The 22,008-nt window shown below is 37.1% G+C and overlaps 2 protein-coding genes across 3 annotated transcripts; both read left to right on the top strand.

Moving 5' to 3' along the window:
• The first annotated feature begins 81 nt into the window (after positions 1-81).
• Positions 82-12,402, top strand: pabpc4 (poly(A) binding protein, cytoplasmic 4 (inducible form)). 2 transcript variants are annotated; one of them, XM_039647102.2, is made up of 15 exons: positions 85-302; positions 378-640; positions 5,873-6,066; positions 6,389-6,504; positions 6,864-7,003; positions 7,086-7,180; positions 7,383-7,520; positions 7,783-7,878; positions 8,688-8,957; positions 9,196-9,409; positions 9,776-9,906; positions 10,462-10,552; positions 10,742-10,872; positions 11,801-11,902; positions 12,019-12,402. In XM_039647102.2, exons 2-14 carry the CDS (start codon positions 445-447, stop codon positions 11,897-11,899), a joined length of 1,911 nt encoding a protein of 636 aa, XP_039503036.1. In that variant the 5' UTR covers positions 85-302; positions 378-444; the 3' UTR covers positions 11,900-11,902; positions 12,019-12,402. The 2 variants fall into 2 exon arrangements, with proteins under 2 accessions (XP_039503043.1, XP_039503036.1); XM_039647109.2 differs by having other exon boundaries at positions 82-640; positions 9,196-9,394.
• Positions 12,403-13,072: 670 nt separating this feature from the next.
• ppie (peptidylprolyl isomerase E (cyclophilin E)) lies at positions 13,073-16,776 on the top strand. Its single transcript, XM_039647521.2, has 10 exons — positions 13,073-13,228; positions 13,447-13,545; positions 13,683-13,726; positions 13,931-13,957; positions 14,059-14,140; positions 14,252-14,355; positions 14,523-14,646; positions 15,078-15,263; positions 15,887-16,029; positions 16,613-16,776. Exons 1-10 carry the CDS (start codon positions 13,108-13,110, stop codon positions 16,679-16,681), a joined length of 999 nt encoding a protein of 332 aa, XP_039503455.2. The 5' UTR covers positions 13,073-13,107; the 3' UTR covers positions 16,682-16,776.
• The last annotated feature ends 5,232 nt before the right edge of the window (positions 16,777-22,008 follow it).

Here is a 22,008-nt window from a genome sequence, read left to right as displayed (position 1 = left end):
AGAGTGCGACCCTGGCTGCTATTTCCTCCGCTCGAGCTATAAAGTGCCCGTGCGTTTCCCACGCACTCTCTTTCCCCGGCCACCACACCGTGAGTGTATAACTCACTGTTCTTCAGTACCTTTAAAAAAGAAAAAAAAAAACATAAAAAATACAAAATACCGAAAACCTCAAAAAATAACTACTTTAAAACAACTTTTTTTAAAAGGACAAACTTTTTTTGTTTTTTAAAAGACAAGGTCTCCAACTACCCAGACGATTTCTGAAGCCAGTTCCTCGCGACCGGACTCCATATGCTGTAGCTGTCAGTGATACCGACATCGTTTATCTGGAGAGTAGCGTAAAAGTTTAATAGACTAATTTGTCCCTCTGGTTCTAGGACACTCTTTACGCATTTCAGCACTAGACAAAACACACGAGCTCAAAGGCTTGAACGACACCGAGATATGAACGCAGCGACCGCGGGGAGTTATCCGATGGCTTCTCTCTATGTGGGCGACCTGCACCCTGATATCACGGAGGCTATGCTGTATGAGAAATTCAGTCCGGCCGGCCCGGTGCTGTCCATCCGCGTGTGTCGGGATATGATCACGCGGCGCTCGCTGGGCTATGCCTACGTCAACTTCCAGCAGCCTGCGGACGGTAAGACATGAAAGACGGCTCCCTGTCGTCCTGGGTGACTTTAAACGTGATGCACAGAGCTGTCAGAGTAACGGGAATAATGTGACATGCTTCGTGCGTAAATGTAGGGACACTGGAGGTGATGTCGTGTGTGCGCGCGAGCTGTCTCGATCTCCTGTGTGCTGCTGTCACATGTATTTCTGAGAGACCCACATCACGCTGTTCTTCCCTGTTATAACCATCTTTTACAAATGAAAGAGATCGCTTTATTCCCTTAATATGGCCTATTGTGTGAAAGTAAGCACTGTCACACCGCATTAGTCCAGCCATTATGGCAAGCTGCCTTAACATTTTCCTTTAGACGAACTAGTAGGCTTTCTTTTTAATATTAAGTGATTAACATTAGATTTTGATTTCTGTTTTCAAAAATGGTCTTGAATCCATTCAATCTGTCACTTATTCAGATATAACATGTTCATACTAGTCGCCATTTAGTGACAAAAACCTATTTCATTGTTATTATAAATAATAGTTTTGCCATTGAAATCTATGGTGATCAGTGGTTCAGAAATCAGTTAATTACTTCTGACAAGTATACAATATTCCAGTTGTTGCTGATACATATTCCAGTTTAACCATCCATAAGATATTAGTACTTTTTTCTTAGTTACTAGTAACTATACCAATAGTTTCAACTATCTATTCCAATTTTGTTACTGCTGTAGTATTATTTAGTATTTTACTCTCTGGTAGGCTACTATGAGTAAAAGCAAAATACTAGCAATTATTTCTTAGTTATAATATTTATAGACTAATAGTACTAGTATATATAATATGACTTTAATTTCTGTTGCTCAAACAGTAGAGCATGGTGCTAGCAATGCCAAGGTCATTTGATTCCCAGAAATGCATGAACCAACAAATGTATCCCTCCATTGTGATGTAAGTCGCTTTGGTATAAAGCATCTGCCGAATGTAATCTTTGCCAGTTTTATTCATCAGTAGCCTATAGTGCCATAAAATTGATGTTAAGATGTTTCTGAAATTAACCAGTATCCATGCAAGGAAGGTTTTCTTTTTTTTATTCCATAATCACACTCTGGGATTTGTAAGGCACTCACATTATGCATTGTGAAAGCACCATACAAATAAATTAAATAGCTTTTAAAGGAGAAAATATTAAATAGAGTATAATTTCACTTGTCCTGATTTAATATCATCACTTAGATATTAGTACGTGAAACAAAGTTGAGCATGACATGTATGTATAAATCATTAATGCTGAGCACCCTGGAAGACTGATATTTTGTTCCATTGAGCTTGCCTAGCCTGACCATTCCTGGAAAACATCAAGTTCCAGAGAAAAACATTCAAACATTCTGTTCTTTCAAATTCTTCCTTAAAATAATGGCAAAATTGTGACAATTTTAATGGAAAAGCTCAAGATTCACTAAGGCGTAATTAAAGCCTATAATCGGAATAAAGAACTAGAATTGAATACTGGTTGACCCACTTAGTCAAAGTGGCCTAAATCTACCATAAACCTTGTTATGAGATATTCTACACAGTTTTGTGTGCATGTGTGTGTGTGTGTGTGTGTGTGTTAGCCCACATTTTGCAACCTGGCATGACCTATTTGTGCTATTTAAAGTGTCAGGAGGGGATAATGCATTGTGGAGCAGCTTCAGTTTTATTTCAGAATCTAATGATTCAAAGAAGACAAGAACAAGTGTTAACTGGCCATTTTTGTCATGTCCTTCCTCCATTTCAAATAATCTGCACAGTTTTACAACTTTTAAGTAATAACATTTTTTTTTCTGAGTTAATAGTCTTTAAGAAAAAAACATTTGTTTGTTCAATCAGCTCAAATTATGCAGTACAGTAATGAATGAATGTACATTACCGTTCAAAACTTTGAGGTAATATTTTTGAAAGAAGTCTCATCTGCTCTCGAAGGCAGCATTTATTGGATCAAAAATTACAATTTAAAAAACTGTTTTGTATTTTATTATATTTTAAAATGTAATTTATTTAACAGATTGGTAGTTTGAATGGATCTGAAATATGTGTCTTCTGTGCTATTATTGTGTGCTATTGATTCTGTCCTCTTCTTTCATAGCACAAAGGTTAAAAGGTCAGAGTTGAACTCACTCACCTCCATTTAAAACTCAGAATGGCAACTGATAGTAAACATGTTTACTTATAAGAGACAAAAACAGTTTGTGATTACTGCAGGATGCACATCTAGAATTGAGAACTTGAGATTGTATTGCACATGTTTTTGTGTTTCAGTGTAATAATACATTGGAACATACAAATTCTTGGCAAATGTGCTTAAGCACATGGTCATGGTTCGGTTTTCAGCATGTAACAGCTGCATTTGTAAACAGTTGCCGGCACTGGTAAACTTCAGCCACACACATTCCAGTTTCTCAGCCCCATCAATGGACACAGAGCTTTGATCACATGCTGCCTGCCAGCACATTGCTCAAAGGACCCAAAACTGCTAAATATAGAGCCAGTGAGGGCTGCCTTCACTGTGCCTGTCTTTTCTAAGGGGTGCTTTGAAGAAACAAGCAGACAGGCAAATTTATGGGACAGCCACATCATTTTTCTGCTTATTCTGTTTTATACAACGATGAAAGCTTACTACTATTACTTTGACAACAATATTCTGTAAATGCATGTGCTTCCTAACTAATAATTCTAAATTCTCATAAAATATAACAAAGTTTTGCTTAAAACCAGAAATCGCTACATTGGTGGTAAAAAAAAAAAGTGTGTGTCCTGTCCTGTGTTGGCTGACAGTTGTTTTGCTCTCTCTCTCTCTCTCTGGATGATCCCACCAGCCCTGAGCTTCATGTTCAATACAATTACACAGCAAACTGCTGAGTGCAGCAGACACAAGGCTGCTCCATTTTGTTCACCAGACATTTTTAGTGCTTAGTGTGTGTGTATGTCGGGGGGAGGGCTGTGAGGAACAGAAAGAGAGAGAGAAACAGATCATAACGCATTACAATAGGTGACAGGTCCCTCACGGTTTAGTATGCTATCAATTTGACTAGAAACTGACAAACCTTAAACCTGACATTCATGACTTTTCCAGGCATGTATATTTATATTTAGTAAACATTGTGGATTAAATATAAATACATTTCTATGAATGGTAGCCCTCAAACCGTATTCACTTTATAGCCCTTAATCCTGTCCCAGATAGCAGACTGACATTGAATCAACGTGGAAATATGACATCGAAACAACGTTGATCTGACATTGATTTGCTCATCGAATTAACGTTGAACCAACGTCAGACGCGTCATTCTTTCAAAACTAACGGAAAATCAACTTGAAATCAACGCGTTGTTTCAACGTTATGAAAGCAAACCAATTTTCGATTTTCATTTAGCTTTGAAGAATGCCGCGTCTGACGTTGGTTCAACGTTAATTCGATGAGCAAATCAACGTTGTTTCAATGTCATGAGAGACGTCGTTTCCACGTTGATTCAATGTCAGTTTGCTATCTGGGGTAATTGTGGACAAATGTGGGCACAGAGGACTTAGGTGTGATTCTAATTTTTATTTATTATAAATGTTATATCACTGTCTTCGATAAAGTTTTATCTATCCATTTAAGGTGTTTTTTTTATTTTGGGGGTATTTTTGAATTTATTTACTTCAAAAAGTACCATATTTTCTATGTAAATTAGTTTTATTTTTTAAAATCTTTTTAACTACATTAAAATATCATTCCAATAAGTTCTTAGAGCTTAAACGTAAAGATGAAGTGACTTTGCTGTCACCTGTTGTATTATTTTGGCTTATTTTAGAATGCTCTAAATTACAGTTTTCCCCATTCATTTCTATGGGTGCCCATTTTTGACCCAAATACAAGTGTGTTCAGGAGGCAAACTTAGGAAAAGTAGCCAAGTCTCGTACTGCTCAGATCAAGGGAAGTATTTTTAAAAAATAAATCAAAACTATTTTGCCCACATTTGTCCAGAATACGGTTTTAGGGTTAAAGAAAAATGTTTTCTTAGACTTGGGATGGGTATCCACCACCAATACTTTGCCCTGCTGTTGGTTATAAATATGGCGAATGAGTGGAAAAACTATGCACATGATTTAAACAGATAAATATATGTACCTGTAATTGTGCCATCAGTCCACACCAATAATAAAATATATTTAGCTTAAAGTCTCCCAGTAGTCAATAATTGCATCCTAAAACTCATCTTTGATCACCAAAATTACATATTTAAAAGTTTTTTTTTCCTGTGACATTTTATTTATGCCTTAAAATAGCTTGAATGTAACTCTATATACCCTTGCTTCATTAGTATACGTGAATCTATGAATATACGAATCAGCCCTGCCTCCACTCAATCACTCACACAAGCAGAGATCCACTTGGTCAACTTTACTGTAGTAAACGCTGCACAATGTTCAAGTTGAAATACTGGTTTAATTCATCCACATATGTTTGAACCAGAAACTGATTCAGAAGAAGAAATGGTACAGGCTCGTATACAAGTCGATGTATCAGAATGGTAATGCGTTTTATGTATCTGTATGCTCTCTACAACGTCGGACATATAACATCAATTAATATGATTAGTCTTTTGCTTGACTACATTATTAAACAACTAATAATGTGTTGCTAATGTTACACTTTATTGTTCGCCATCTCAGAGTCAAAACAGCATCCTTACAAATCAGCATCCAAACGCTTTGAACAACTTAGAACGTCAGTGGTTTGTAACGTAATTAATATCAAATCATGTTTCAAACCATAATTTTTTCACTGCAGTTTTAAGGTGAAAATACTCAGCAATGGACTTATGACTTTGCACATGGTTTGTCTTAACATTAACATTAAAAACACCATATAGACATGTAAACAACAATAAAAACTTGAGTGTTAGTAACCTATTTGAGTCGAAATGATTGAATAAGGAAGTTCTAATACTAAAAAAAAAGATAACAGATCTTATCGTTCTAAAATATCTGGGCAGTAGCACCTCAACAGTCCTGTAATTATTAGATTACAGTTTCATTAGACTCTGTAGGGTATGCTAGCATTAGCAAAGTCTAGCTAACAAGATTCAAGCTTGTTTGAAGTGGTTAATATGTTTACGTATCTCAACATGTACCAATTCATTATTCTGGTTAAGACATGTCTTAATCCTCGTAATTGTTTGTAAATTAAGTGCTAAGGTATAGAGAGATGTCTTATCTGTCATTTGTTTGTTTCAGCGGAAAGAGCTTTAGACACAATGAACTTCGATGTGGTCAAAGGAAAGCCAATCAGAATCATGTGGTCACAAAGAGATCCATCACTTAGGAAATCCGGGGTTGGAAACGTCTTCATCAAAAATCTGGACAAGTCAATTGACAACAAGGCCCTGTATGATACCTTCTCTGCTTTTGGAAACATCCTGTCCTGCAAGGTGAGGAGTGACTTTTATATTTTTGAAAGCAAAAAAAAAAATATTCATTTAAAGGTACACTATGCAACATGTGGCCCTCTTACAAACAAAACTGAATGCATGGAAGAACATTGTTTTGGTTGTGCTTTGGCTCTGTGAGACTGTGTGGATATTAAACAATCACTACTAGGCTTAAGAGATAAAGCCAGTTTAGATAGAAGGGATCTTAAGCTGACTTGCTGAAGACATTACCCATTGAGAAGCTGTGTAGATCAGCTGTATAAGAAAAAAACCTTCTGTAATCTGATTCTTAAGGTTGTTTCATTCCATGTCTGTTTAACAGGTGGTATGCGACGAGAACGGATCCAAGGGCTACGCCTTTGTGCATTTTGAAACTCAGGACGCAGCTGACCGTGCCATCGAGAAGATGAACGGCATGCTGCTGAACGACCGCAAGGTGTGAGTGTCTGAGTTATTTGACAGGAAGGATGGCCAATGGTTTGTAGGTTGACCAGGACGATATGTAGTTGTCAATTACAGATGTTCCAGAGAGGAACCCTGAGTAAATGTTTGTTGACCAATCAGAGTCATTTACTTAACTTCGTGTTGATCCAAATCTGAGTGACTTTCTTATTTCTGTGGAACACAAAAGAAGATATTTTGAGATATCCTATACAGTGAAATTTAGAGATTAACTTTAAAATCCGATTTGTCCCTGCTGCAGCTGTTTCTTGTCTGTGGTTGGCCTGCAGCTGTCGGTCTGAGATTCTATTGCATTTCTGTATCAGTCACATTTCTGTCTCCATTGTTATTTGTAGGTTTGTGGGCCGTTTCAAGTCCAGGAAGGAGAGGGAAGCAGAGATGGGCGCCAAAGCCAAAGAGTTCACCAATGTTTACATCAAAAACTTCGGCGACGACATGGATGATGAGAGACTGAAGGAGCTCTTTGATAAATACGGTGAGGTTGAGCATATAAAGGGGCTGTGTTGGTAGTCTTGTGGACTAGAATTTTTCTCTGAAGATTTTGTTTCTACCTGCAGGTAAAACACTGAGTGTGAAGGTTATGACTGACCCCACAGGGAAATCTCGCGGATTTGGGTTTGTTAGCTACGAGATGCATGAGGATGCTAACAAGGTACAGTGAATTTGAATTATGATTTGCTGATAATGGAAATCAGCTTAAGGTAAAACATGTTTAAAATTGGCATTAGTGTAAATTACAGTATTGCTACATTGATATTGTCATTGAACTTAAAGATTGGCTAGATGGATGGATGGACTGACAGTTTAACAGTTGAACTGAAAGGTAATGGATTGTGATGGTCTTTCTGTTTCAGGCTGTGGAAGAGATGAACGGTACGGAGCTTAATGGCAAGACAGTGTTTGTTGGCCGAGCACAGAAAAAGATGGAGAGACAAGCAGAACTCAAGAGGAAATTTGAACAACTCAAACAGGAAAGAATCAGCAGATATCAGGTAAATTAATTACTTGCTGTGTTTTGTCTTTGTGTGTGGACTTGTGTGCGTATGTATCTATATATATATATATATATATATATACATATATATATATATAACATATATACCTATATATATATATATTCCTCTTTTATTGTGAAGCACTTTGTGATTTTATCTGTGAAATGTGCTATATAAATAAATTGTACTTACTAACCTACTTTACTTGTGTGTTTAGTAAAGAAAAAAACAATTAATTTTTATATATTTGTGTTTACAGGGTGTAAACTTGTATATAAAGAATCTCGATGACACCATTGATGATGAGAAACTTCGTAAAGAGTTCTCTCCTTTCGGCTCCATAACCAGTACCAAGGTGGGTCAAAAGTCTATTTCTTAGAGATGCACCGTTCAACCGGGCCAGGGATCAGAATCACACGATTTTCCGCATTATCCGTTTTGTTGTCAGCAGTACAGGCAATAGAGTCAACTGCACGTTCTTGCTCTCTTCGCTCTGACGGTGAAGTGACACACACCCGCCTTCTCTCACTCACTCGTCTTATTCGCTTGTATAGCGCATCATTTTACTAATTCCCGCAGGTTTCACGCTCACACCAAAAACACGCGCACTACTGATCTATATAAGTGGAGCCCACCTAAGCCGCCTCTCAGTCTCAAGCAACTTTTGAGTCACAAGTACGAAAATGAGTGGCTCACTGTGCTTAAATGGTCAAATACACAAAATTTTGTCAAAATGATGCCTGTCTTGGCGAGTATTCAGTTAAACACAGTCAGTTTTGGAACCTAGTAATTAGTTGGGATTGTAATTTACTGTAATGCAAGTTACAGTAACAATATATTGGATCTGTGCAGTAGCTCTTAAAGTGATAGCAGCCTAATAAACATGCTGTTGTCTGTCTTGTTAATCAAAACAACATTTTTTGTAACTAATTGAAAGCATTGATCTGTATCATTTTTTTTTCAAACAAAGACTATCTAATGCTATTTTACATTTGATTACTAATTTCTGTAGTATTTCATATCTGAATATAATACCCACCTGAAAAACATAGGTGCTAGAGAGGGGTTGAATTATGCAGTATTCTGCTTTATGAGATATATATTTTTGGTTTAAACTGTTCTCTGATGGAGGTGAGATCTTATACAATTTACACCTTGCTGTAGGTGATGTTGGAGGACGGCAGGTCCAAAGGTTTTGGCTTTGTCTGTTTCTCCTCACCTGAGGAGGCCACAAAGGCTGTGACAGAGATGAATGGGCGTATTGTGGGCTCCAAACCCCTGTACGTGGCCCTGGCCCAACGTAAAGAAGAACGCAAAGCTCATCTGACCAACCAGTACATGCAGCGCATCGCTGGCATGAGAGCCATGCCCGCCAATGCAATCATCAACCAGTTCCAACCTGCCGGTGGTTATTTCATGCCAGCTGTGCCTCAGGTGGGTTAGCTACAAAAGTCTGAGACAACATAAAATCTGGGATTTAAATTCCATTTAAACCTGAAAAAATTAAATGGTTTTAGAAAATATAGTAAATAAAATTGAGATAATTTTATTTATTTATTTTCCGATATTTGCATTATTTTTACACAACCTCACTGTTTATTATGGAATGCCAATTTGCGTCAAATATATATATATATTAAATGCATCAAATTAATTCTATCATGCTTCACAGGCCCAGAACAGAACAACATACTATGCACCAAATCAGCTGACCCAGATTCGTCCAAACCCTCGCTGGCAGCAGCAGGGTGGCAGAGGTCAGGGTGGCTTCCAGGGCATGCCCGGATCCTTGCGCCAGCCAGGGCCCCGTGCCAACATTCGCCACCTGGCACCCAATGCATCCGGCCAAGGCCCACGCGGGATCCCCACAGGTGCACAGAGAGTGGGTGAGAAAACCCACTAATGATGTGATCCCCTATAATGACAAACTTTGACTTCAGACCCAGAGGCCTAAAAATGTCTCTGTATCATCTCAGATTAAATTTTTAAGAGTTGCATTGGTTGAAGGAGTTAGGGATTATAATTCAGGTTTTAGTTTATTTTAATGTTACATAATAATAATAATACTAAATAATGTATAATGTATCTATTGGTTTTAGTTCATATTTAACTCATCCATTTGTAATTCCCTTGAATAACACCACAAACTACACATTTAATGATTATAAGTATGTTTGGTGTTCATTCTGTCCTGATCATAGCTTTAATACTCGTTTCCTCTTTCCACTTGCCCTCTTCCTATTTCCCACTAGGAGGCACTGGCCAACCAATGGGTCCTCGCCCTGCCATGGGGGTGACCCCACGTGCCATGCCCCCATACAAGTACGCCACCACCATAAGAAACACTCAGCCTCAGGTAGTGCAGCCCATTACACTGCAACAGGTAATATATGCTGATAGATGCAAATAAAAATTACACCTTAGACTCCAAATATTCACAAATACAAAGCTAATCTAGCTTATTTTTAGTAATAAAATAGCTTCACTACTGAATCGCTATATTATATTTCTCAGCAAGGAGGGGGTTACATCGCTATTTTGAAATAATTAAAGTCTCAGATTCGTTGTTAATAGAGACGCTGAACTGGTACGAATCTCACTAGTCTTACTACTTTATCTCTATGTCTGATTAAAAGCGGGCAAAATGCTAGATCTAACGAGCCGCAACTGACAAAAATAATTTACCCTTAAAGATAATTAACTTTAATTATAAAGTTAATTATCTTTAAAAACACTGTTAAATGTAATATTTAGCAAATCTCAAAATTATTTTTTTCTTCCATAATGTACATTATAATGTAATGCCCAATTCATTTAAAATTGTTGCATTTAAAATGATTGATTTTATTTTTAATTTGTTTATACAGAATTGTATGAATTTTAATACTGGCCATTTGTCAGTTATTGTTAATATTTTGCGGTTTATTGTCTTGGTCAGGCACAGCCAGCCGTTCATGTGCAGGGTCAAGAGCCTCTCACTGCCTCCATGTTAGCTGCCGCCCCTCCTCAGGAACAGAAACAGATGCTTGGTGAGATGAAATGAGGAGGCTGTAAGCACGTTCAGCCTTTCTAAACATAGGACGTTTTTGGCCATGCCTAATGAGTATTTTTGGGCAGCCAATTGAGTATTAATTATTTTCTTATTTTACTCTTCCCCATAACCATCTCAAACTGTTTATTGTCTGTCTTGCGTGTGCCTGTTCTGTTTTCACCTTTAGGTGAGCGATTGTTCCCTCTCATCCAGGCAATGCACCCCAGTCTAGCCGGGAAGATCACAGGAATGCTGCTTGAGATCGACAACTCTGAGCTGCTCCACATGCTGGAGTCCCACGAGTCTCTGCGCTCCAAGGTGCGCATCGTTAACTATGATAAAAGCCTCCAGAAACCGACACTAGCTCTGCTGTTATGTGCAATAATGTGAAAAGTCACAAGCTTTTAACAATGTAAAGCACATCGATTGAACCAGGGACATAATATTCCTTCATTTATTAGGATGTATGCCTTGCCTAGCACAGACTACAAATGTAATCTATATATAATTATGGCATTTTATCAGTTAAAAGATTAGTTAAAAAAAAATGTCATTAGTTACTCACCCTCATGTCGTTCCAAACCCGGTAAGACTTTCGTTCATCCTCGAAACCCAAATAAAGTTATATTTAATTAAATCTGAGATTTTTGTCCCTCCATTTACAGTCTACGCAACTACCACTTTGACCGACGCTTCAAAAAGTTCGTAAAGAGTTCATAAAACTAATCCATATGAATTGAATGAATTTAATTTTCTGAAAAGACACAATCACTTTATATGAATGAAGCTCAAATGTGGTGTGTAACACGAGAACGAACATCATTGGTTCTTTCTGAAGCTCAAATGTGCTGTGTAACACAAGAACGAACCTCATTGGTTCTTGCACTTCAAGTGAACATGCTTGAACTTCCATTTAACACAAAATATGTGTGAGTTGATGAATAAAAGTGAATCTGTTCGTATAAAATCGATTGTGTCTCTTCAGAAAATTTGGACGATTTATATGGATTCGTTTTACAATCTCTTTATGAATATTTTAAAGCGTCAATAGACTGTCAATGGAGGAACAGAAATCTCTCAGATGTCATTAACAATATCTTCTACTGTGTTCCGAGGATGTACGAAGGTTTTGGAACAACATGAATGCGAGTAAATGATAACAGACATTTTTGGGTGAATTATGAGAGCCATGAATCTCTGTGGCTATGATGGTGAGGGCGTTGAGGGACTTTGTTTGTGCCGTCAGGTGGAGGAGGCTGTAGCAGTTCTTCAGGCTCATCAAGCCAAGAAAGACGCCACACAGAAAGTGGGAGTCACTGCTACGACTGCAGCCGCAACATCCTGACGAGTAACTTATATTATTATTATCAGTATAATATTATAATTACTGTGCTTATTATCTGCGTTTGTTTAAAATTATTCTGAAAAATCGAAATTGTTTTAATTTGAAATTGTTTTCTGTAGGGTGAAGCTTAAAGACTGAAGAGAGATCATCACTATCTGGTGTCGTCTGGGGGCAACCAATAGGAACACAAAAAATAAAACGTGAAAAAAAAAAAAGAAAAATACAAAATAATACTTGAACATAAAGAAAACTATTTTGTTGCAAGGTTAATATTTTTTACCTCTGCGATGATTTTTATCACCTACTAGTTAATTTTAAAAAAGTCAATTCTGTAAGGGAAGAGCCTCTGTATTGTGGCCAGGACTGACTTTTTCTATGAGGAAGTGGAAGCTTGGTTCTTCTGTGAGATGTGTGTTTGCTGCTTTGATTGGACCTCACTTGTCCCATGACAATAACCCGAGTGGTGTGGCACTCTAAATAAAGGGATGACTATTTAAAATGAACTATGGCGTGTTCTTCATTTTTATTTACTTAGCAAAGACACTTTTTATCCAAAATGACGTGCGGTAGGACCTTGAATAGTTAAATGTTATGTTGCTCAAGGACCAATAGTGACAGAAATGTAAATAAACATTTAATTTCACTTTTACCTGGGAGTGGTCCAAAGCCATTTAACTCCAGTTTGCCTCCTGAACGTTTATGTCTGTCAAACTACTGTAAAAAGATATACATAGAGCTATTTTAATGGGTCTATCAATTATATAATTATATCAATAATCAATTAATGCATATAAGTTAATAAATGCATATTAATGAATATAAATTATTATATGTAAATATTATATGTATTATCAAGATATGAATCATGATCACAAAACATGTAAACATCATCCAATTTTGGTAAAAGATTGATTCCCATTAAAAAATAGAAATTTTAGAGAACTGTTACATAAAATAAAAACTAAGCTATTTGGACTATTTTTATATTAGTGACTGGTAATTGTTTTTAATATACGTTTTACGTTATATACGTTTTAAAACGTTTTACTTTTATATAGAAGGGTATGTTTGTTTCACTGAGTGATCCAATAAGTAATATATATATATGTTTCCACTTATCTAGGAACATTCAACTAAAAAAATAACTAACAAAAAAAAAAAAAAAAAGTAAAGCTGTTAATCCAGAGCTGAACAATGGACACTTGTGAATGCTAGTGATGTTATTTGTCCTCCGCATCACTAGAGGGCAAGACAACGACAACGATCAAAACAGTCAAAAGTCAAAGGTTACAAGCAAGATGGCGTCGAGTAAACGTGTTCTTTATGTTGGTAAGAAAAACATCAAAATTGTAATCAAAATAGCAAACCCTTCGTTCTTACATTGCGCTAGTTTAACCATACAGCCCCTTGCATGTTTAGGGATGCGATTCCGGTTATCAACTGTAGCCAAGAAAGGGTTAAAATATGAAATATCAGCTTGAATTACACGGTCAGTGAGTTTTAACATGAAATATTAAAATGATTGGAATATGTTTTGCTTTTCTCAGGAGGTCTCGCGGAGGAGGTGGATGAGAAAGTGCTGCACGCGGCATTCATTCCCTTCGGTGATATCACGGATATTCAGATCCCGTTAGATTATGAGACGGGTAACGTTAACTAATACATAAATACACTCTCATCATGATAAATCAAAAACACACTTTAACAAACTACAGAAACAACTGTACGACTTGAACATACGACAAAAATATAGCGCATCATGTATGCCTCTTTTTGTCCACAGAGAAACACAGGGGCTTTGCATTCATCGAGTTTGAGCTGGCAGAGGTGAATACGGGGCTAAGTCTGTCTTCAATTAAGAACACATCGTCGACTCAATCTAAATAAGATGAAAAATATTAAGCATTAGAATAACTTGTATCTTTTATCATTAATTAATTCTGGTTCACTTCCGTAACCAATGTTGCTTCTCATAGTTTACTCAAGTCATCAAAATGTCACTTTCTCAAAGTCCTGTTTGCTTTTTCCCAGGATGCAGCTGCTGCCATTGATAATATGGTGAGTTGATTAACCACAAATTTATATAGTCTTGTAAAACCTGATGTATGTCAGTCTTCCTCAGAGCTGGAAGTCTATCTATTCGGCTTTGTGTCCTGCAGAATGAGTCTGAGCTGTTCGGGAGAACCATCAGGGTGAACATTGCCAAACCCATGAGAATTAAAGAGGGCTCCTCTCGACCAGGTGAGTTATTTTATTGCTATATGTTGCTATGATAACTCTCACCCATTATGCTGTTAACTTATTTCTTGCATGTCCTTGAAACACAAATCTGAATTACATTTCTGCTCATAGTGTGGTCTGAAGATGACTGGTTAAAGAAGTTCTCAGGGAAGACAGCTGAGGAGAGTGAGACGGCGGAGTCAACTGCGGAATCAGCCAGTACAAACACTCAGGAGGTGGGAATGTAATAATAACATTGGTTGGTTTTAGTATGAAATTATATTAAATGCCTGGCATGTCATGTTTGTATAGCAGTTTATATATTTTTTTTGCTCAGTGTCTCATGATCTTTTTAGATTTTACATATTGATATTTATCATTAACGTTTTCTGTTTCTGAACAGGGAGAGCCTCCAGCAAAAAAAGGCAGAACTAACCCTCAGGTCTACATGGACATCAAGATTGGCAACAAACCTGCAGGTCGACTGCGCTTCCTTCTACGAGCAGACGTTGTGCCTATGACTGCAGGTCAGACTCTGTAAATTATCTATTTCTTTACTCGATGTTTAAAGTTCATATTTTCAAAATGGACTGTGAACAATTAAGCCATGCATATTTCATTTAATTTGTTTAATGATTTTTTTTAATTAATTTTAAAACTGGTGAAATGACAGACTCTGGTGACGTACAGTTAAAATACTGCATAGGGTTCATTATTCCGAAGCTTGGCTCTCTGCAATTTTCTGACAGTTGTGCTACGTCACCCTGTAATCTGAGTCATATGTTGTTGTTTTTTCATCATAAAATCATAGATTCGGGCTGGTGGATGATTTATATAACAGCGGATTTGGGTGACATTAGAGCTGATCTGCGCATCTCGATCGCATTAGCAGTTTGCCAAATAAATGTTTGGTGCTTTGCTGAAAAGAGGACTTCTGTTTTGTTTGTTTGTTCTGCAGAAAATTTCCGTTGTCTGTGCACACATGAGAAGGGCTTTGGATTCAAGGGCAGCAGTTTCCACAGAATCATCCCTCAGTTTATGTGCCAGGGTGGAGATTTCACTAATCACAATGGCACTGGGGGGAAATCCATATATGGAGGCAAGTTTGAGGATGAGAACTTTGTCCTCAAGCACACCGAACCAGGTGAGATGAGTGTTTTAAAAGGTTTTTGGGGGGGTTTATTCACAACCAATGCCTGTTTCACACATACTCCGTTTGCCCATATTAACAGGTTATACTTGTAGCATTCACACTGCAATGCCAGAGCTTTGAAGATTAGTGCGGTGCAGGGATTGTTTCCTCAGAGTTTTTTTTTTCTTGTGGTTCACACGCTGAATTAGTTATATACCACTTGGTTCATCATGGTCAAAATGAACATGGACTGGCATGAAAATATAGGCTAGTAATTTGACCATAAATGCATACAAGTACACCACTACACAGACAATTTAATTGGTTATTGGTGTGGATTGTAAGTTAGTTAAAATGTTTGTGATACTAAAGTTTCCCACAATAGAAGTCTTGTTTTAAATGTTTTGCGTCATGCTTGAGCATCTTAATATATAAGCATATAGAAATAATAAATGGAATCTAACAGTGAAGCGCACTGCAAACACATCTCGTGTGAAAGCTCAATGAGTGTGTGCTGCTACTGCACAACTAATGCGTAATGCAAACGGATCATGTGTGAATCTGGCTTAAATGTTCAGGATCAGTTAGTATATTTGTTGATGTTGATCTCATGTTCTCTGACTATGTACTCGTAGGTCAGCTGTCGATGGCAAACTCTGGGCCCAATACTAACGGCTCTCAGTTCTTCATAACTGTTGATAAGACGGACTGGCTGGATGGCAAACATGTGGTATTCGGAGAACTCGTAGAGGGCATGGATGTACTCCGGGCCATGGAGGTAAGCTGAGGGAGATTAGATTTGCAGTTGCTTATGACTTATTAAAAAAAAAAGTTGGTAGTCAGTAAGATTAAATGTTTTTGAAAGACGCTTCTTATGCTTTCCGAGGCTTTATTTTGTTAAATGAAAAAACAGTAAAAGCTTTAATATTGTGATATTACAATTTACATTAACGGTTTTATATTAAAATGTAATTTATTCCAATGATGGCAAAGCTGAAAAACATTTTTGATCCTTCAGAAATTTAGAAATCAATCAGGTTTAGTGCTTTAGAAACATTTCTTATTAATGTTATTAAAAACTGATGCATTTTTCAGGATTTTTTTTTTTTGAACGAATAGAAGGTTTAATAGAACAGCATTTATGCGAAATAATCTTTTTTAACATAAATTCTTTACTGTCACTTTCAATCAATTTAATGTATCATTGCTGAATAAAAATGTACTGACCTCCCATAGTGTACAACTGTTTTGAATTAATCATTTTTGCCTGTTCCTCAGAATTTAAAATGCTTTGTTTAAAATATTAAAATTACTTTTTTGTGCTGTTTTTTAATTACTTTGTATCTGTACTGTTTTCTCAGGCTCAGGGATCAAAAGATGGCAAAACCAAACAGAAAGTCATCATCTCTAATTGTGGAGAGTATGTGTGAGATCAACATAATGAGTGTGTCAGTCTGTGTGTTTGGGAGTGAGAGAGTAGTTTTTGTAGTACTTTGTAAATATCTAAATAAAACTTTTATACATATCCTTTTCTCCTGCTTCATTGGTTGGTATTTAAAAGTGGGGTAAGGGATATTTAACCCTAAAACTGGCAACGTGACTCACAAGACATCGTTTTTATTGTCTTTTTGGGGGCATAAGAAAGATTTTTTTTTTTTTTTCCATCAAATCCTTTTATCACTTATGACAGCCTGGTGTGTCTTGACTATGCTGGTCACATGATTTGCTTCAAATTTTTTTGTGATCAATTAGTGATACTGTACTTACTGTAATATTTTTTCTTTTTTATTAAACAATTAATAAATGTCAAAATCACTTCTGTCACAAAATATGGAACCTTGAGACTCAGACCTTTCTGACAATGCGTTTTGTCAAGATTAGAAAAGGGTTTTTTGATCATAAATTATGAAACATGATGATGCCCAAAATAAAACCAATAAAATTATTTAAAGTGCTGTTTCTATGGTAACGCAACATCAATTTTCACATGCTGAATCTTGAGTTTGTAAGCTTTTGAATGATATATCATTTGTCAACATTAGATCAAATGAAGTATGGGATATAATTGATTTAAACATGCAGTTGCAGTAACAGTTAACAGATTAATGAAATGGTCCTTTTTTATACCCTAATCAGGCAACATGATTCAGGAGCCACAACTCATAAAATCCAAAATATATCAATTTTTAAGATAGGGGTGGGTTTAGGGATCAGGAGGTGGAGTTGGGTGGGGCTACTAAAAAAAACTGGAAAACTGGAGTAGTATGAAGCTGCAGACTCGGAGACCTGCATCTACAGTCCCCCTGCACCCAGAGTCCCGCATGCTCAGACCCCTCGTTTTTCGAGACAGCGCCTCCTATCAAATTGTATCGGATAAACATGTGAAGAACAAAACATGAGTAGGCTATCTTCAATTTTATAGCAAATCGTAGTAGCCTACTCGTTTGATTAATTTTTTAATAAAACTAATTTAGCTCATCGATACAACATATGAATAGTCCATTTAATAGCTATTTGTAAAGATAGTTTGTAACAAGATTTGAGCCGTTAATGTATGTTTTTTCGCCCTCTTCCCCTCGAATATATTTAGATAGCTTACGTTTACGTTAGCCTTTAGCCTTGGACTTTTTGTAGAAATGTCTTAAATGCTGCAGTTATTTTCACTGCCCATTTTGTGCCCCCATATATTTCAAACCCACAAAGTTGTCCAAAGTTTAAAAACATCTCAACTTGAGATTCTCAAGGGACACTCCAACAGAGCAGTGCAACATGGTAACTAACATTTGCAAACATATTTTTCTTTTTTTCTTTCTTTCTTTTTAAAACATCATAAGACATGTGCTATCGGTCCTATGGAGTTGCCCCTGCCGAATCCAGCAACATATAATTTTATGATTATGCAAAGTGACTTATAAATGAGTTTTTTTAATGCAATTGAAGACAAAAAGTTAAGTCACGAACACTGTTTTTTCTTCCTTTTTTCTTTACAGCAAGATGATGTTTAGGTGATCATTAAATGAAGTACAGAATTGTTTATTATTGGTGTTTTGTCTATTCTGATTTGTTTTGCTTCGCATTCAAAATATCAAAAAACAGATATTGTAATGTTAGCATGGTAATGTTAATTAGACCATTATAGGTTGAACTGAAAGAAAAATTGGAATTTTAATTAAAAAAAAAAATATTTTAAAAAAACATTGTAGCAATATAATATCACATAGCCTTACTATTTTTCTGAAGATAGTTCAATCTGCTAATTGTATCCCTTCCATCAGTAACAATTAGTTTTTTGACACATGCATTAAGCAGGGAACACAAATATTTATTGGATAATTTATTTGAAGACCGTAATATTGCATCCTATTGTTTTTAATTGCATTTGGATAATGCGCTGTACTCTGTGTGCGGGTGTTATTCGATCTTTTGAACAGCAGGAGGCGCTGTGTTCGAAAAACGAGGGGTCTGAGAATGCGGGACTCTCGGTGGGGGACTGTAGATGCAGGCTCCGAGTCTGCAGCTTCATAATATTGAACTGTGCAGTTTCTCAAAGCCTTCATTATAGTGCACAGAAGAAAGAAAAAAATCCTGTAACTCGCAATAATGTCCCTGTAATTGTTTTGGAAAATTAAGGTCTTTAGGCGAAAGCGGTCTAACGACTCCACATGCATTTCGAAAAATGAAAAGGTTGATTATCCACAGCAGGAGGGTCAGGGCCTCAGGAAGAGCAATGAATTGGGCTAAATCATTTATGGCATGTTGGTTTTTCATATCATTAATATGAGAAATGTTAAATCGTTAAGTAACATGACAATAGGGCTAGGCCTAGTTACAGAAGGTTTCTTTGGTCATGCAGAGAGTTGAATTACACTGCAAGAGGCCAATGTGTCTTAAAGTGACGAAATCGAGATAAAATCTTTTTTAATATGTAATATTAGTAGTATTTCAAATGATTTGAAAAGAACGTGACTGAAGTCTGTTGCTAGTAGAGGCGAGTGTACACGGTGCGAGTTCAGTGAACTCAGTTCACTTGGGAGGTCGGGAGATCATAGAGTAGACTGTAAAAATAAGTACTACTAACTACTACAACTACCAACCACATAATCAACATTATTTAAAAAAAGTCCGCAGGTTAAGTGACTACCTCGCACAGATGTCAATCACAGCTATCATGATGTCAGAGCACCGTTTTTATAGCATCACATAACTAACTAAAAACAAACTTATTTTAAAAACGAACTCTTGAAATCACATCAACGTGACTACAATAAATGACAGAAACTATCTTTGGAAAAAGGATATGTGAAGTGTAATTGAGTTGTTAGTTGGTCTCGCGTCTCGTTGAATAACGTGGGGAGGTGGGGTTTATGACCTATACTAGGACCGATCGAGACGTTTTGTCTTGACTTTTGAGGGCTTGTGCGGTGATGGGAAGTCCGGTTCTTTTCCGCGAACCGGTTCTTTCGGACAGTTCGTTTTAATGAACCGGTTCAAAAAACCGGTTCACCAGTTCTTTTACGTCATCACGTAATGACGTCAATTCTATCATCCCGGCGGATAAAAAATACTTTAAATTAAAGGGCATTTGTAATCACAACTTCAGTTAAATAATAGTATGCATTGTCATAATCATCTTGGATAAGTTTCTTACATTTACATTTTGAAAAGGAACCCTGCTGCAGCCTAGGCGATGTGCTAACGCGGATGTTTTACATGTTTTAAATATATAAAATGCATAAATGGTCTTCATCATTTTATTTGTTATTAAATAAACTTACATTTCGCCGATTCGCCCTCTCATTTAAGTCCTGGGTTCACCCGTACTACTGCGTGCTCGTATATCAGCACAGGATCAGCCGGCCGAAAGAAAGTTCTGTTCAGAGACGGTGCTATCACGCATGCGCAGTATCTCCAGCTCATCGGTTCTCCGTATCGAACGTGTCCGAAAGAAACAGTTCTTGGTTCTGTACTAGTGATTCAAGAACTGCAACAACCAGTTCTCGACTCGAGAACCATAGCATAGCTGTGTGCTGAGCTGAAACCTGAATACAGTCGACAAAACTAAAAAATAGATGCATGTCTGTCTCCAATATAGCCTTCTGTAGCCGATACAGTGTATATATATCATGTTTATAATGTGTTAACATAACGAATTAAACTAATTCGTTATGTTAACACATTATAAACATTTACTAAGCAGTGCACCAAACCTTGGCAAGAGTTTACATCAATGATTTATATTGTTACTTAGAAATTAAATGAGCTAGCTGTTCCTGAAAATATTATTTAATAATAAATGTTTAGTAGTTTGAAAGTTTTAGAATCCAATCATTATTTCCAATCGTTAAAATAATACAGTGATACAGTAATGTGATAAACATGTTTCCAAAATGTTTTATTTTGTTACACTTACTGATGTTCAACGACATGGAAACGTACATTTCGTCCCTCAAAAAAAAAATGCACGCATGCTCAGCTCATCAACTCATCAGTTCTCAGTATGTCGAACGTGTCCGAAAGAAACAGTTCTCGGTTCTGTAGGCTACTGGTTATCCGACCGCTGCACCTGTATGTTCGGTAGTACACGCATGCGCAGTATCAGCTGCTCGTGCTCATCACTTCTCTCAGCACCAATATATGTCTCGTCCAGTGAAGTTTTTGAATTACTGAATAAAATGTACTAATGGATTTTGGTTTATTTCGATTCGGAGGGACTGTCAGGCATGTCTGAAAGTGAGTAACTTTAGTAACTTGTGGTTTAGCGCTGACGCAAGACGCGAACTGTTTCGAACGATTCAGTCCGATTTAGTGTACTGGTTCGACCGGTTCACTAAAAAGAACCGGTTCAAAAGAACGATTCGTTCACGAACCGGCCATCACTCACGCTTGCGTGAGATGTGTGTGTGTGAGTGAGTGAGAGATGTATGGCAACTGTATGGTTGATGCCCTGCTGCCCCATCGATCTAGCAGGTGTACTGCTAACGTTACTCAATAAACACCTCAATCACCTCTAGCAGTGATGATCACCGCGACACGTGAACTGGCCTCTACGCACGCAATCGAAAAGGATGACAATTGGGAAGCACAACAAAATATACAGTACACATTATATAACCAACAAGAGTTTGTTGTTAATTGACAACAACAACAGAGCAGCAGCAGCTGCAGACAAACAATGACACTCAAACCCAGTGTTACTCACGTGTGGAGCGGAATCAAGGAACCTCCGTTTCACGCCATCTCTCTCCAGCGCTGAAAAGCTTTTCTAATATAAAGCGAGGCCTAAAGCTTTTGCCCAGTCATAATCCTTAATTTCCCCGTGATTTCTTGAGCCTTTCTCTTTTGTATCGTCTCCTCTCTATTTCTGCAGTCTTCTTCAAATCTCCCTCTTGTTCATTCTATCTACTCCACCGTCACACGCCTGCTAATTTAGATTGGCTACACACGTTTGTTGTTTGTTCGTGTGTCGGTCTGACCGAAGCTATAACGAATAGCCTATGGGGTATGGGCAACTCTTTTGGCATAAGTCAACTTGTATGGCCATCTGTCAAAAGCTAGTCATTTTAGTCGATAAAGTTTTAAATATGGATATTTTTCTTACACGAACGCATCGCTTTACTTCACTTCAGAAGACCTTTATAAACCCCCCAGACCTGTTTCAAGCACTTTTATCACGGATGAATGCGCTTTTAATAAATATAGGTCTTCAAGACATATATTCGTTGGATTTAAATTCAAACCATCTGGTTCTGATGGTTTT

Source organism: Pimephales promelas, chromosome 15, assembly GCF_988280905.1.
Source record: "Pimephales promelas chromosome 15, fPimPro1.hap1.1, whole genome shotgun sequence".
NCBI lineage: Eukaryota > Metazoa > Chordata > Actinopteri > Cypriniformes > Leuciscidae > Pimephales > Pimephales promelas.
This window is presented reverse-complemented; position numbering and strand designations above follow the sequence as displayed.